The following is a 13,522-nucleotide window of genomic DNA, read 5'->3' as shown; positions in this document are numbered from 1 at the left end:
TTTTAGCATGTACCCCATTTTAGGCTCTTTCCGCAAATAGCTAGAATAGAAATGGGTGTTAACGTTTCCGAAAATTCGATTTTTTTGTCATTCTTCGAATGTGAAAGATGATTTCAATAAATAATAAAGTTCTTTTCAGAGTCTATTTTTTGCACTATGCTTTTTAGAGTCACCCGAAAATGCACAGAGGCAAGATTTTGTCCTGAGATAAATTGTACCCATGTAAAATTCGAACTACCTTCAAATACATGTTTAAATATAAATTGTGTGTGTATTCTGTGTACGGTTAAACTTAAAAGTGTGGTGTTTAAAGCGTTCCAAAGCATATTGTCCTAGAATTTTATCACACAATTTGTAAAAACTAATATGGTTTAAAGAAGAAAATACATTTTGTTCGACATGAACAAAGTCAATGAGTGAACGGGATTACCACATGAAAAACCCCTGTGCGCCTGCAGTATTTCATCCTTAAGTAATACGCAATTAGCACCACCAAGCGGAATTTAATCTTATTGCTTTCAGTCTTTCATCTTACTTCTAGGCAAACTTATTTAAGTTGCAATAAAGCTAATTTGCTTCCTTGGGCATTGGAAACTTCCAAGTTCGTGAACTGTATGACCATTCCCAAGAGCCGTGCTTGCGACCGCATGTGCATTTTCTATAAGATCACCTCGATAATTACATTTCTGGCGCTTTGAAGCGGGTTGTCTACCGATAATATATGTACGCCAGCAGTGTAAAGCCCGGTTGAGGGGTTGTATGTAATCCAGTTCGCAAAAATGCTGTGAAGGGTATTGTCATTTGAAGGTCGAACAATTGTGACAACAAAACCTTGTTCTTGCAATTAACCAATTTTAAACCCCTCTTGTCAGATTAAAACACATAATTTTTCGTTGGATATTGTATTTTTTAAGATTGCAACATGACAAGACTTCCGACTTCCGACAAAAAGAAGCCCGACAATATTCAAAAAACGCGAATTAATATTGCAAAAATATACGCAATGCCCTGGTTGAAAATAGGCCGAAAAAGATGCTCCCCGTCGGGGAATCGAACCCCGGTCTCCCGCGTGACAGGCGGGGATACTCACCACTATACTAACGAGGACAAATGCTTCGAGACGCCAAACCAGTAGATAAAGAAAAGTACAGCCAACGAAACGGACTATTTCGTCGAATTTCGTAATGTTAAAATCTTATCAAGTATTAATCAGATAACGTCAATGCCAGATGCAGGGTAGGTTATTATTAAACCTTCTTAAAATAACTTGTGATAATCTTTAAACTAAGTGTAAAATATGTGCAAAAAAGCCAGTGTGAAACATCCTGTATTTCGAATGTTTATTTTCTTTGATAGGAAACCCAGCAGACACACGACGTCATACCGACGTCGAATCGAAGTCGAAATGCGGTCACGACGTCAATTCGACCAATTTTGATTTTCGGTCCCCGCCTTTCCAAAATAACTACTTCATTCAGACGTCCAATATTAGTACATCTCAAACCAAAATTTAGGGTCCATGTTTTTACGTCTTTTAGACATACATATTTGGTAGAAATACTGACCAAAGTGACATGTCCAATTTTCGGGCATTATTGTACGTCGTATGGCGGTCTAAATAGCAACAATTTTCCGTCGGTCAGAGAGTTTCATAATTTCGACGTCCAACGACGTAGATTTACTCGTCGAATATCGACGTTCGCATTTAGTCACTTACAGTACGTCCAAAAACAGTCTCAATTTGGTATATTTTTTAGTCAGTCATTTAAGAACTATTTATCGACGTACATAGACGTTGAAGTCCTAACTGATTATGGACGTCAATATTTGTTCATCTTCTGTACGTCGCGAAACAGTCCATTTTTGGTACATTTTCCGTCGGCCAAGTTAAAACTAGCTATCGACGTCCAAAGACGTAGAAACCTTAATTGATTATCGACATTAATTTTGTTCATTTCCAGTTTCAACATTAAGTCATGTATTGATTTTTCAAACAACATTTTCTGACTTACAGCATGTTTAAAAAGGCTAGTGGCGCACAGTGTTTATTTTTGCGAATTTAATAAATTTATCAAAACGCAGTCGCCGGCCCTTGTTACCGCTGTTACCCACTTTGTTATCGACGCAGTCATGATGAAAATCGTTAGATGCGTGATGTGGTATTCGCCATTTCCCACCGACTTGTCTCAAGTTTGAATTTATTTTTGGCGTGCCGCCGACTTCTTCCACCCGCGCACAAAATCGTTGACGCAAAATATTTCCCGCGCAAATCGCATGGAATGCGGAAAAGGGAGAGACGAGACACAGAAACTTGGCAAGACGCATGTGAGTTTGAATTGACGTTTCTCGTTACTGTTATTCTTGCAGTTGAAGTTTCCTGCGCTTTCTGTACACTTAAACGTGGCGTATTGGAGGCGATATAGAAGATTAAATAAAGCTGTCGATGCTATGTTTGCACCATCGTCAAGTGATAGTGACTGTTTGCCAGAAAAAGATACGTCTTATGAACGTGTTCGCGCTGTGGAATTACAGGAAAATACACATGATGATGACAGTCAAGCTAGTTCAGATATGGATATGGATATTGATTTCTACTACAAGAGTGACTCCTCAACTAAGTGCACTGGAATAAAGTTAATAAAATTTTGAACAGGTAATCACAATTTAAATTTTTTTTGTGACAGGTTAAAAAGGTATTGAAATTGTGTTGCTTGAAAAGTAACAGTAGTGTGTGTGGGGAGTAGACTTTTCACCATGGTAATCTTCTTTTTTAGGATGTTTACGACTGCTCTGATGACAAACATGAACATGCAAGGAGGGCATGGAAAACTAGCATTCACCAAATCTCCATTATTTAAAGTTGTATACTCGGTGAGTTTTGTGTGCTTCTTGTGTCTTATTATTTATCTGTCCCCTTCCTGAAGGATACATATAGTTTGTACTTGTTGTTTACCTGTTGCTGCCTTGGGGTTGCTTCAGGGGGGACAAATGATTACGAAAAAGATATTATGTTATCCTAAAGAACTGTTTGCTACTAAACATCTGGATAATTACTTTTATAAATATTTTGTTACAGAAGCAGTGAGGGAATTGTATCCCGATCTAAAAGAAATTGATTATTCCATGTGGGAGATTACCTGAAGCATGCGCCCGGGAGAAAAGGAGGTCGCCCGTCCTCCAGCCCAAGCACCTCTGCCTAAATTCTTCCAAACCTTTCTTTGCGTTCTTTTTTTTTATTAAACTTGTTTTCAGCTTTAACATCGTGGGCTATTTGACGCCTTGTACAGGCTAAAAATGTACGTCGTCAGGCAAGAACAGGCGTATTTTAGATGCGAATTTACAACCAAATATCGACGCAACGAACATATTTGGACGTTAATAGGACGTCCAGCTAACCACGTCTGATTAGGGTCAAGTTTTGACGTCTTTTGAATTTGCACTTTCTACCAAAAACTGTACCAGATTTCGACCATTGGTAAAAAGGAACATATTTGGACGTAAATACGACGTCCAGCTAACCACGTCTGATTAGAGTCCGGTTTCGACGTCTTTTGAATTTGCACTTTCTACCAAAAACTTTACCAGATTTCGACCACTGGTCGGGACTACAATTTGACGTCTATACGACGTACTTGTGTCTGCTGGGAAGCAACCAACAATAAAGTAAGTTTGTTTGCATAAATACAACATATCACTATGTAGCGATAGGCATTATAAGCCTTGCTTATATCTCATTTTCTTTTCCCAGCATACATGGAAAACAACACAGAAAGATTTTATGCACGTCAATATACGATAAAAGCTGTTAATTTCTCTAGGCAAAGGCAAACACTATAACAAGTACATATGTGACAAGTTTTTGCAATACCAGTTTTGCTTTCAAAAATTAATCCTTTTTTTAATGCAACAAATACTGGGCCTTAAAAAATATATAATGCAATACAAGGTTATCTTCGAAACGTCTTAGTTGCAACTATTACGTTTTACACTGTTTTCATTATCAGTTAAACTTTGCAAATGAATGGTAAAACGCTATAGCCACGGTCTGCTAGAGGCGTTGTCCTTTATTCTGTAAGTGCTTCGCAAAGAACCTTGCAACGGAACAGGGGCCTTTGCGGGTTTTCTTCCACTATTTGTCCTTGACTTAATACCAGCAAAGCGCAGAGGGGTTTCAGCTTTTCCAAACTTGCTTTCTGTTGGTTTTCGCGATTTCGCCGAGCCAACCCTCATAGGGGAATGGGTTTCGGGCCTGCGATGTCCTTGCTCTGACCTTGGGCGTGACCTTGCATGGATTTGCGCCGAACGTGGACTTCTTGGGGAAGGTTTGCTATTCAAGGGGCTTGGTGCTACCCAGGGGTTTGGATTTACATATGTAGGTGTTGGATTCTTTAGTTGTTTTTGTAAAACTGTAAAAAGACGAAGTGTTTCAAACAAACTCTTGGTTCAAGTTATAATATTTGAAAGTACCCAAGCTGTTTATCCTCTCCTTGTTGTTTTCCAACCATCGTTGGTAATGTTCCTCATTTTCCCTTTCCTTTTCTTCCCTCAGTTTGTGCTCCTTTTCCTTTGCATGCTTTTTCTTGGAATGATGGAAACAAAATCAAATTTTGATTAGGGATGTTCAAGTGCACAAAAAAAAACACCAAGATGAATATATATAAATACAGAAAAGTTAGTGTAATGCAAAAATAAACTGGATTGAACAAAAGTTTTCTGGCAGGCTGTTAATTGTGCAATGCAACATTATACAGAGCTGCCATGAGCTGTTTAAAGCCTTTAATAGGGATTTACGATTAGAATTAAAAATGGTCAAATACTAAAATAAACTCTAAACCTGTTTTGGCACAAGTTAAATACTTTAGATTTTGTTTCAGACCAGCTTTTCCAACCTTTAACTTGTTTTCCTTTTCCAGTTGATCATGTTTATCCTTCCAATGTTCGTACTTTTGTTTTGCCTCTAATTTTATTTGTTCCTTTTTTGCAGTTTCAAGTTCTTGCTTAATTTTTACTTGCCTTTCATGGGCTTTTTTCTGTAGTTTAAGCTGCAAAATACAATAAATAAACATGATCATTTTAACGATGGTATATGACAGCGTACCTTTAACAACTTTTCCTCAACCCATTCTTGATGTCTTTCTTGGGCCTTTTTCTGTCGCTCCATCTTTTTTAACTTTTCTTCTTTTTCTGTTTCGTTTTTTTGTTTGTCTTCAATTTTCTTTAACAAGAAAAAAGTTTTAATAAGAGGATAACAACTTACCTATAATTAAAATTAAAGTTCTAATTTACATTGCATACCTTAACTTTGCTTTTTTCCCTTTCCACTTCCAACTTGTGAATCAACCACTGTTCCCAGATGCTTATTTCATGATCATTCATTTTAATAGTGTTGGGAGTATTGGTATCAGTTTTATGTGGCTTTGTGTTTTTAATCCCAAGCAACGGCTTTTGTTTATGACATGTTGAAGACAGTCTGGGTGGAAGGATCCTAAATCACAGTTGTTATTGTAATAAACTGGCGTAATTATTTAAAATGGATGCTTGTACATACTTGCAATCCATTGGTTTGTTATGGAGTAAATGGAAATTATTAATTTAATTTTGCACAAAAAGAACTTGAACAGGTATTAACGACAAATATGCAAAATAAAAAGGCATGGGCATCAATAAAAAGATAAGGGTTATGGAGTCAGACGCCTAGAAAAAATATACTTAATGACATTGTAGGCAAATACATTACAGCTAACCCTGCAATTTACAAACATTCTTTGGAGTCAGTCAGCCTAATAATAAGGAGAAAGGACAATAACCTACATATGTTCATCATGTTTGCTAGAATGCAAAGTCCCCCCCTCTTCAGAAAACAATGATCCTGATGAAAATGTGTCATTTGAATCGCTGTCGAACAAGTCTGAACGATATTTTCCAGACGAAACTATTGGGGACACCCCATCCAAGTACGATCCACTCATTTCTTTTTGCACACAACAGTTACAAACAACCTATTATACTGCAAGATGTTATACATAAGTTATGTCGCCAAAATCACCACATCTATGTAATTTTCTTGCCATACAGCTTACAACTCCAAAAAACAATAAAAAATTAAATTAGGCCAAATGATGTTTGCTCTTCGAAGAAATAAGCTGTTAACTGGCTGCTCTAAAGGTAGAATAGGTGGCTCGCCTTATCACACAGAATATAAGAGAAGGCCTAAAGCTACACAAACTTAGTCAGGTGAACGCTACTCCACTTCAGTTGGATAAAACAAACAAAGCGCGTCCTTCGAATTCTAGAACGTGTTGATGTTTTGAACACTTTTTTGTAATTCAAGCTGTTATATTAAATTGAAAAGAAAAGTTATTTCTGGGATCCTGCTTAAATTATTCATTAAAAAAATAAAAAATAATAAAAAATAGGCAGTCCTAATAAAATCATTAACATGTCGTGACAATGGAAAAATCTTTTAGATCTTACTCAGAAGTCAAACAGATTTTCAAAAAAATATAAGCAGCTATGCATTCAGGCTTCAATACGAGGATAGTTTTTTGGCCTAGGCGTTTTTTAATTATATCACTTTTGTTGCCATAATAAGCCCAAGTAAAGAAAAAGTACCGCGTCCTTTAACAAAAAACTGAATGTTCACGTAGAATTACTGTTAGTAGCCTAGTGATTTTACAGTATTCTCATTTTATTAAGGGGAACAGGCATTGTGCGTATTGAAGTCCAGCATGAACACAATACTGTCTATATTTATAACATACGACATACGGATCGTCCAAAAACGCTGAACACTGCATTTTAATGATTAAAAGAGATCTATAAAACGAAAAGTGAAATAGACGGGACCAAAAAGGAGGATTTCTAGGTAATTTTAGTGTTCTCGGAGTACATATTATTTTGTTTCACAAAGGAAGACATGTCCTTCAAAATAAGGACGTACGGTAGCCTTATTTGCATAGCAGTAAGTAAAAATATTTTTTAAGTAAAACATATATAACAAAATATCAGCAATGTGTTTTCGTGTGGGTTTGAAGCTGCTCACCCATCTCCACTTTCACATTAACTGTGGTTTCGTATCAAAGAGTGCTCATTGTTGCTTCCAGTGGTGGTATTCAGTCGGTGGCGTCGAACCAGTGGGGCATGAACGCAAAACCAGTCAACCAAAAAATGGTAGGCAATTATTGAGAGGTTGCGCAGACAAGGTAGCTGACAAGTGAAGATAATCCAGGCCAAGCTTATAGGATCAAGATGTAATATACAGGCGAGTATAAGCTTATATGGTTTATAATGTAGCTTACAGGTGAACTCATTGACACTGAACAGCGCATTGTGCAATTTTGAAAACACGCGATTTTACATCAATAAAAATTTTAAAGATTTTTAAGCATTTTCAACTTCATTTACTTGTTAAAGTTTTATCGTGGTTCACGTTGGTTTTGGACAGTGCCACGTTTTATCGTGGCTTATTCAGCCCACATATTTGTTCCAGAAATAACGGGTTGTTCCATTTAAACAAGAATCTTGCAAATGTCTTGACTTCGATTTCTAACCATCCCTGTTAATTTTGATTCTGGATTAGATAAATCATCACAATTCAAGGCAAAGTCGACATTGAAAATGGATGTTCCAATGGAAGACCCACGGCCAGTCAGCGCCAACCAAGAGTTTGCTGAACTTCGCAAAGATCTCGACGGTATTTGTCGGAAACCTTTTGACTTTGAGATTAAACGCCAAACAATTTATTGGCAAACACATAGAGAAATTCATCACTAAATTTGGTTTCTTTGAAGAAGGGTTTCGCGGCAATATAGAATCATTATTGGTAAACAACATTCCTTCGTCGCGATTTCGTACTATATTGATGTATAAAAGAAATATATAAGTATAACTACAACCATCACACTAATGATAAAAAAATGTAAAAGAATTATGCAAGAACTGATTTTATTCTTTTATTATAGCTTACAAAAAAAGGACATGGTGGACTGTTCGGATCTTGATTATCATTGCTTTTCTCGTATCATGCGGAGTTCCAATGGTGGTGTGTGGTGTCATGTTTTTGGTAACTGTTACAGACCCACCTTCGACGCGTAAGTATCATATCAGTGTCCAAAGTTGTCCTAAGTTCGTAATAAAATAGTATGTGCGTGGTGTCATATTAGGCCTATTGAGGCAGTAAAACTAGCACGTTATACCCAACACATATAATATTTTATATTTTGTACGAAAGATATGCAAACAGTGAATGAAAAATAAATGCAAACGATAAATGACACGGAGCTGTTTAAACCTTAGAGGTTATCGAGTCAGGTGCCCATGTAATGGCAATTTCTTCTCGAACTATATAAAAAAAAATATACCACTAGAAGCTTGTGGGGTTTTCGTAAAACGTACAGTATATATTAATTAAACCTTGCAGACATCGGAAAGATAATGCTGCCCCTCGGGTGTCTGTCTCTTTGCCTTGGAGCGACCGTCTTTTGCATCTGTCGGAAGAAAATCGCCACCAAGCGGCAGTACCAGAGCATACTTAGTCGGCGAGGCATGGACCCTCACGCGGGGCGCCACAGACCATTTTACCCCGAAAGGTTTCAGATGGAAAATTTGGAATCAAACAGAAGCACGAGGTGCCACAACAGGGACATCACCAGGGTGATTTCCCCGCAACGCGAACGCCCAACGAGGCCCCTGAACGCGGAGGAGGCACCGCCCCCTTCGTACCGCGAAGTTGTCGGAGGATTTTGAGGTCACTCTTTGTAAGTAAAGAAAAAAGCGTCACGCGAAGTGGAAACAAACATGATATGTTTTAAGACTATGGAGACGGACAGTCAAAGCTGCGCTATAACATGTGTTGCCTTCGCAATAAGTAGTCCTGTGGTGCTTCATTTGCCAAAGCTTGACTTTATCGCCGCTGCGGGTTTTATGAGAAACCAGTATCACTAACATCTAGACAATGGTAGTTGGAACTTACCTATGTATACATTGCATGCATTACTAACCTTAAATTTCAACATATATATTCCTGCTTTACTTGAAAGCCTTTGAGTATTTTAGACCTTCGGTGGTTTTATGGTTTCAATGGTTATACAGACGCATTAATCCTGTTACATCCCAACGGGCATTCAAAGCTGTGTCAAAAGTAATAAACATAATCACCCTAATTTAACCCATTTGTGCTTGATGAATTTATCTGCTAGCAGAAACAAAATAATGAAAGTCCGCCCACAAACAACGTCATTTGATGTCTTGCCGAAAGAAAATTACTGCTAATTTGTTAAATATCGAAGGGGAAATTTTTGTCCAAAACCCCAAGACGGATAACCTCTATAACCTTCACGGTGTGGCAAGATTTAAGGCAGAGCGGTACACTTAATAGCAAGCTATATATTGGGTCGACCTTTGACTATTACTGATCTAATACCCAGATTATAAGGCTATTGTTTGACTTCGTATATAGGTTTACAAGCCACAAAATACCAGTTTAATTTATTTGCAAAAGTTATCTTCTGACTTGCAAATGAAAATGTAAAGCAAATGAAATTTCCACTGCCCGCGTCTGTAAAAGTGAAAGTTTCGTTTGTTGCCTATGAAATGAACCTCCATTTTCTTTGCCCACGCCTCTGCTTTTATTGTGCCTTTACTTGCATGCAAATACTATTGCCCTGTCCCTGTTCAAAAAAGTGGTTTCTTCTCCGATGAGTATTTGTGTCAACCATGAATTGAATGTCGTGATTTTGACGAAACTTTCAAAATAGATTTTAACTGCGGTGCAAAATAACTACATGGGTGCGTCTCATTGTGTACCAAATTGCTGCCATGGACACAGACGGATGCCCATCAGGCGGGCGCAAAACACAAAAAAATTTCTTTATCCGAAGTTGCAAAACCGCTGGGGCGGAAAAACTGCCAAGCCGTGAAAGCAAAAACATAATATTCTGAAACCAGTGGGGCGATCCTGCCAATCATGCCAATGCATAAAATATTACTGCGTATTCTGAAACCCTTGATTCATCTCGCCTAATTTTAATTGTGTTACCGAGCGCGCTTTTTATATTCCATAGCAACAAGTAATTGGTTTCCAAACAGGTCGTTTCGATAACAATTAATCACGCTTGTCGTTTAAAGGGCATTACGTTTCACGAAAACAATTTACGTAAAATTTGCTTCGTCGATAAGACCAGGATTATTTCACATTATGCAGTGAGAATTACAATGGCAAGGTAAACGAAAGGAGGACTGGATCATTTTGAGGCATCATTAGAGCGAAACAAGAAGTGTGGTTAAACCCTATGGAAGTTACCCACTTTTTCGGGGCTTTACGGTTGACTAACTTGCAGAGTCAGGCGCCGCTCGACGAACTAGTGTTCGCTTATGCTTCAGTACAAATTTAGACGTTGGATGTGTAGGCAAGTGACCAGAAGATAATTTCAGAGTCATTTTTAGGTTTTAAGAACAGCTAAGAGGGTTTTCATGACAAGGAAAATATCAGAAGGCATTAGTTTGATATAAATGCACTGAAAACAGAGAGGGAGGGTGATATAAATTAAGTCACTGTTATGTTACAGGGGTTATAGCGGCAGGGTAAAAAAATTGTGTAAATGTGACGTCACGCGGGAAGGAAACTTGGAACAAGTAAAATACAGAATCCAGGATGGAAACAGTTTCCCCAGCAACTTACGAAAGTATGCATGTCATATAATTTACCAATAAATGAAGCCTACTTTCAAGTATCTTAAAACTTTTTCTTACATGAAAATTTTAAATATCAGTTTATACGTAAAAGTCATAGACATGATATAATTTAATTTAAAATGTCATAAAATATCGTTGCATTTAAAAAATATTTGTGTTAAGTATCTACATAAAGGTTTTACTTACTCGTTTATACAAAACATTGCGCAATGATAGCGAGAAAATCGTTTTTTTGACAATAAAATATCGTTGCAAGCTCTGCAATCACAGGCTGCAACCGTTGCAAATACCACAGTCGACCTATCATTCCCCAAAATAATATATGAGTAATCAGTCTTGGAGGAATTGGAGTGATACTCAACATAGAAAACTTTCTACGAGGCCCAGGTTAATAATTACAAGACAAGCTGGGTCTACCTTCATAGCATAAGCTTTTTAACATGAAGTCTCAAATAAAAACACGAGATAAGCAAGCCAAACATTATGGCATTGTATCGTGGAATCTCTTTGAAGTTGATCTTTTGAAAATTTGTTGCTGTGTAGGTTATCTGAGGGCCAGAAGAAGAACGAGCAACTGCACAAAGGTCCTTTTCATACTGGGAGCTCAACTGTTAGGCGGTGGAGTTTTTCTGGCAACGACTGGATTCAGATCACATGTTGGAGTTGGTGTTGGAGTCACTTTAGCCGGATTTGTGATGGTTGCTATTGCCGTGTCGCTTTGCATATACCAGTACCGAACTTTGGAATACCCACCTACGAGTTCTCCCTCATCGCGAAGCGACAACGCCAGTTCCTTATTTAGACTGTATCGGCTGCCAGGTCACTCTTCCGGCGGAGAAAGCGATTTCGAAAGTCCGCCGGATTATTCTGAAATAGCCAGTGTTTCGTCGGGACGTATGTACAACGAGTTGCCTCCACACTACAGCGAGGTAGTGAAAATCAAGGAGGGATTTTCACCTACTTGACAGTTTAACGTAGTGCAACTGTTGATTGTAAATTTGAAAGAACTGTCCCTTTGGCACAAAAGTTGTGTAGATTTTATATTAACCGACGTTTCGTCTGCCACCCGTTGAGACTTTTCTTCAAGGTTATGTACAATAAATTCTACGTAACTTTTGTGCTAAATGAACAGTTCTTTAAAATTCAATATGACAGTTTAACACAAGTTCAATGTAAACGCCGCCGTCTTTCACTTTTATGTGATGCGAACCAATTTTATTTAGTAGGTATGTTGCATGTGAGCAACCAAATTTCATCTATATTTCAAGTGTACAAACTGTGTGATCTGTACATAAATTTTTTACTTGTTGTTCTTCCATTTCATTTATTGTGTAATAAAATCTTATTACAAGCTTATTCCTTTGCCCGCCTGCAATGAAAATATGTTGACAGTGTAATTTCTATGGAGCATCATTTCGCTTGTTTTCTTTTAAAAAACAGCTGATCAGCAACAAGCCGGTAGTTAACGTATTGAAACGCAAAGCAGGTACAAGTTAAACAGGATGGAAACGTCGACGAACTATGGCCTTGGTCAGTCGCGCTGGACATCCAATACTTTGCAACGTTCCAGCGACCAAGCACGGAATGTTTTAATCAGAACAAAGGCCAGAAAGCTAAGGTATCCAGAGTCGAAACCCAAGCCTGCTGCAACTTTTCACGTAAGCAATAGGCTATTTTTTTGTGACATCGCCAACCATTTTTGTCAATAACATGCAATTTGGAAAGCCATTTTTGTTGCCCTATCTTATTCCCAGATTCAGCAGATTAATGTTTTGTTTCATTCTCTTATTTGTGCATTTGTTTTTTTATAGGACCCTAACGTGTACACGTCACTGGATGACGCATTTATGAGTGTAATGTCTTCCTTGTCTACATGCACAAGGCAATGTTTGGTGAGTGACATAGAAAACGCTGCTAGTGTAAAATTACAATAGCTGTGATGAATTAACCGAAAGAAAAAAAGGCTGTTTTTCATTTGTCACACAATGTTGTATGTATATTCAGAAAAATCTTGCAGGTTTTTTTGAAGGTTTAAATCTAGTAAATGCTCGTGCAAAACTATTGCTCAAATTATTGATATTTTTGTAGCGATACTACAGAAGTACTCAGCCAAATGAACAGAATAAGCACGACCAGCGGTTTTGCCAGAAGTATCTAAAACCTAAATACACAGAAGTACAAAGAAGAAATCCGGTAATTAAACTGATCTAACAATTTGGCAATGTAATCACACTAACAGAATAATTTTGTTTGTACCATATTTTTAGATCCAAATCTATTGTTAAAACATTAGTCATATTTTCAGTAAATTCATTACAAAGCAAAATTGTGATGCAATAATGATTATTAATTTTCAAACAGTCTGATGTTATTTCAAACATATACTAACAAACAGCAAGTAAATGTGATGCATTGAAATGATTTCTATTTTCAGTTAGAGCAAAAGCAAGGAATGAACATCATAGTTGCACCAGGTACATACAGTATCACAGCTGCATCCCATGGCACCGATCCACAACAACAAACCCATATTGTTAGAGTCGGTCATGGTGAAACTGCCTCATTAGACTTTCAAATTTGATTGTATGAGAAAAGGTCCAGTAAGTGTCGAAAAAAAATGACTTTGTTTAAAGACAGAGATGCTGAAGGTTGCTTAGAAAGAGCAACAATTTTTTTTACATTTTTTCGTTAGTTTTACATTTGCTGTTTTTAAACTGTTGTGAAAGTGCAAAAACTATGTATTCGTGCGTTGGTAGTATTTTAATAAACTTTGTGTCACTTCCCATATTCATACAAAACTCTCTACTATTTTTCTTTATTAACTGCATAG

General features: G+C 37.4%; 3 protein-coding genes across 4 annotated transcripts in view; 2 read left to right on the top strand and 1 right to left on the bottom strand.

The window, feature by feature from the left end:
• The window catches only part of LOC145912394 (uncharacterized), a 53,377-nt gene extending 39,898 nt beyond the window's left edge, over positions 1 to 13,479 (top strand). The window contains exons 1-5 of one of the 2 annotated variants that reach the window (XM_082999849.1): positions 10,443 to 10,682; positions 11,236 to 12,350; positions 12,504 to 12,584; positions 12,781 to 12,885; positions 13,127 to 13,479. In XM_082999849.1, coding sequence (XP_082855975.1) covers positions 12,195 to 12,350; positions 12,504 to 12,584; positions 12,781 to 12,885; positions 13,127 to 13,273 — 489 coding nt within the window. In that variant the 5' untranslated portion in view covers positions 10,443 to 10,682; positions 11,236 to 12,194 and the 3' untranslated portion in view covers positions 13,274 to 13,479. Of the gene's footprint in view, positions 1 to 10,442; positions 10,683 to 11,235; positions 12,351 to 12,503; positions 12,585 to 12,780; positions 12,886 to 13,126 lie in introns of those variants that run through there. The other variant, XM_082999850.1, reaches the window with a different exon arrangement.
• Positions 3,653 to 6,003, bottom strand: LOC145911628 (uncharacterized). Its single transcript, XM_082999029.1, has 6 exons — positions 5,812 to 6,003; positions 5,296 to 5,485; positions 5,099 to 5,215; positions 4,890 to 5,042; positions 4,468 to 4,579; positions 3,653 to 4,406 (listed from the first exon to the last, which is right to left on the bottom strand). Exons 1-6 carry the CDS (start codon positions 5,967 to 5,969, stop codon positions 4,033 to 4,035), a joined length of 1,104 nt encoding a protein of 367 aa, XP_082855155.1. The 5' UTR covers positions 5,970 to 6,003; the 3' UTR covers positions 3,653 to 4,032.
• LOC145912393 (uncharacterized) lies at positions 7,162 to 9,765 on the top strand. Its single transcript, XM_082999848.1, has 4 exons — positions 7,162 to 7,261; positions 7,580 to 7,693; positions 7,962 to 8,090; positions 8,420 to 9,765. The coding sequence occupies exons 2-4, from the start codon at positions 7,618 to 7,620 to the stop codon at positions 8,743 to 8,745; spliced, it is 531 nt and encodes a 176-aa protein (XP_082855974.1). The 5' UTR covers positions 7,162 to 7,261; positions 7,580 to 7,617; the 3' UTR covers positions 8,746 to 9,765.
• Positions 13,480 to 13,522: the final 43 nt, after the last annotated feature.

The sequence above is a fragment of the Ascidia mentula genome, chromosome 8, assembly GCF_947561715.1.
Source record: "Ascidia mentula chromosome 8, kaAscMent1.1, whole genome shotgun sequence".
Classification (NCBI taxonomy): Eukaryota; Metazoa; Chordata; class Ascidiacea; order Phlebobranchia; family Ascidiidae; genus Ascidia; species Ascidia mentula.
Note: the sequence above shows the minus strand (reverse complement) of the source record. Positions and strands in the feature narration are given on the sequence as shown.

Coding starts and splice junctions, on each gene's coding strand:
- LOC145911628 (XM_082999029.1), bottom strand. CDS start 5,969: ATGAGTGGATCGTACTTGGATGGGGTGTCCCCAATAGTTTCGTCTGGA. Junction 5,486..5,811: donor AGCAAACATGATGAACATAT/GTAGGTTATTGT, acceptor ACTGTGATTTAG/GATCCTTCCACCCAGACTGT. Junction 4,407..4,467: donor GGAGAGGATAAACAGCTTGG/GTACTTTCAAAT, acceptor GTCTTTTTACAG/TTTTACAAAAACAACTAAAG.
- LOC145912393 (XM_082999848.1), top strand. CDS start 7,618: ATGGATGTTCCAATGGAAGACCCACGGCCAGTCAGCGCCAACCAAGAG. Junction 7,694..7,961: donor ACTTCGCAAAGATCTCGACG/GTATTTGTCGGA, acceptor CTTTTATTATAG/CTTACAAAAAAAGGACATGG. Junction 8,091..8,419: donor TACAGACCCACCTTCGACGC/GTAAGTATCATA, acceptor TAAACCTTGCAG/ACATCGGAAAGATAATGCTG.